A 1407-nucleotide genomic window follows, 5' to 3' on the forward strand; every position below is an offset into this window, starting at 1 on the left:
CCAACTGCAGGGGCGCAGCCAGCAGAGAGTGCTTGGTGTGGGCAGGCCTGCCCCGCCGGGCAGCTGAGCAGGGTCCCTGAAGGTTGGGGTGCGGATGGGCACGGGGGCGCTGTGCGAGAGGCACTCATGGGAGACCACCTTAAACAGGCCCCGAGCTGGGGGTAGTGCTGCTCTTGGGGGGGTGTTGGCATCTTTTGGGAGCTAAGCAGGGTCCCTTAGGGTCAAGGTGTGAATGGGAGACCAGGGGCACCCCAGTGATGGGGTTGGAGGGGCTAAGCAGGCTGTGCTAAGCGTGGAGCCTGGATGAGAGCCCCCCGTTGCCCTTGGCTCGGCAGGGGGAGGGAGTGGTATCCATGCAGCAGTGCTGGGTGCTTCCTCCGAGCCAAGCAGGATCCTTTAGGGTTGATCCCTGGTAGCAGACCTTTACCCAGGACCCTGCTGCCATTTTTTGGAGGCACTGCTGCCTTTTTACAAGCTAAGCAGGGTGCAGGAGGGTCAGAGGGTGGATGGGAGACCAGGGAATGCCAGGCAGGCAACTACCCCCACCCTCTCTTGCAGCTCTCCATGTCCCTCCCTCACTTGAAGCTGGAGGTGCCCCACACCCGCCGAGACCTGCCGCGGCCTTGGGTGGCCTCCCGTACAGGAGAGCCCTGCATGGGCCACAGCCCCCCCTCAGCCAAGCAGCCCCGGGCGCTGGACCCAGAGGGGGCCAAGGCGCGGGCCCGGCTGCAGCAGGAGCTGGAAGCCATGGCCGAGCAAGTGGGGCAGCTGCGGGAGAACCTGGCCCAGATCTCCTGGGGCCTGGCCTGGGCGGGGCTGGCGTCGGGGATCCCCCCCAGGCTGGAGAGGGGGGTCCCCCCGGGGCTGGCCCAGCTGCTCAAGGAGGAGCTGGGGGCCGTGGTGGACGCAGTGCTGAGGGGGGTTGTGCCCCCACCCCGCTGCCGGCCCCCGGGGGACCAGGCTGAGGCCCTGGCACTGGTGGTGAGGAAGCCCCCGGTGGCCCCCCTGCTGCCCCACAGCGGCCTGGACGGCCCCCCCTGCCAGCCTCCCATATCCTTGCCTTGTCCCAGGCGGGGGACACACGGGGGGACACTATTTGGCAAGCAATATATGGGGAGGGCACTATTTAGCAGCGGCACATGGGGGGACACTATTTGGCAGGGGTCGTGGGAGCGGGACTGGAGGAAGTATGGGGCTAGGACATGATTTGGCAGCGGATGTGGGGGTGGGACTCTGTATGGGGGCCAGCCCCGATGTAGCAGGGGGAACTGGTGGGACTGGGACTCTATTCGGCAGGAGACGTGGGGAGACGGTCTTTACACGGGGCGGAGGACCCGGGGCAATGGCCCCTAGCTGGCAGGCGGGCCACTATTTGATGGGGGGGGGCAGGGGACTGCTTGTTGGGGG

The 1407-nt window shown here is 67.0% G+C and overlaps 1 protein-coding gene across 1 annotated transcript in view; it reads left to right on the plus strand.

The window, feature by feature from the left end:
• Positions 1–20: 20 nt before the first annotated feature.
• The window catches only part of LOC102379959, a 3260-nt gene continuing 1873 nt past the window's right edge, over positions 21–1407 (plus strand). Inside the window, exon 1 of the mRNA XM_014524469.2 lies at positions 21–1050. Within this exon, the coding sequence (XP_014379955.2) occupies positions 304–1050 (747 nt within the window). The 5' untranslated portion in view covers positions 21–303. The remainder of the gene's footprint in view (positions 1051–1407) is intronic.

The sequence above is a fragment of the Alligator sinensis genome, unplaced genomic scaffold (genome assembly GCF_000455745.1).
Source record: "Alligator sinensis unplaced genomic scaffold, ASM45574v1 scaffold1302_1, whole genome shotgun sequence".
NCBI lineage: Eukaryota > Metazoa > Chordata > Crocodylia > Alligatoridae > Alligator > Alligator sinensis.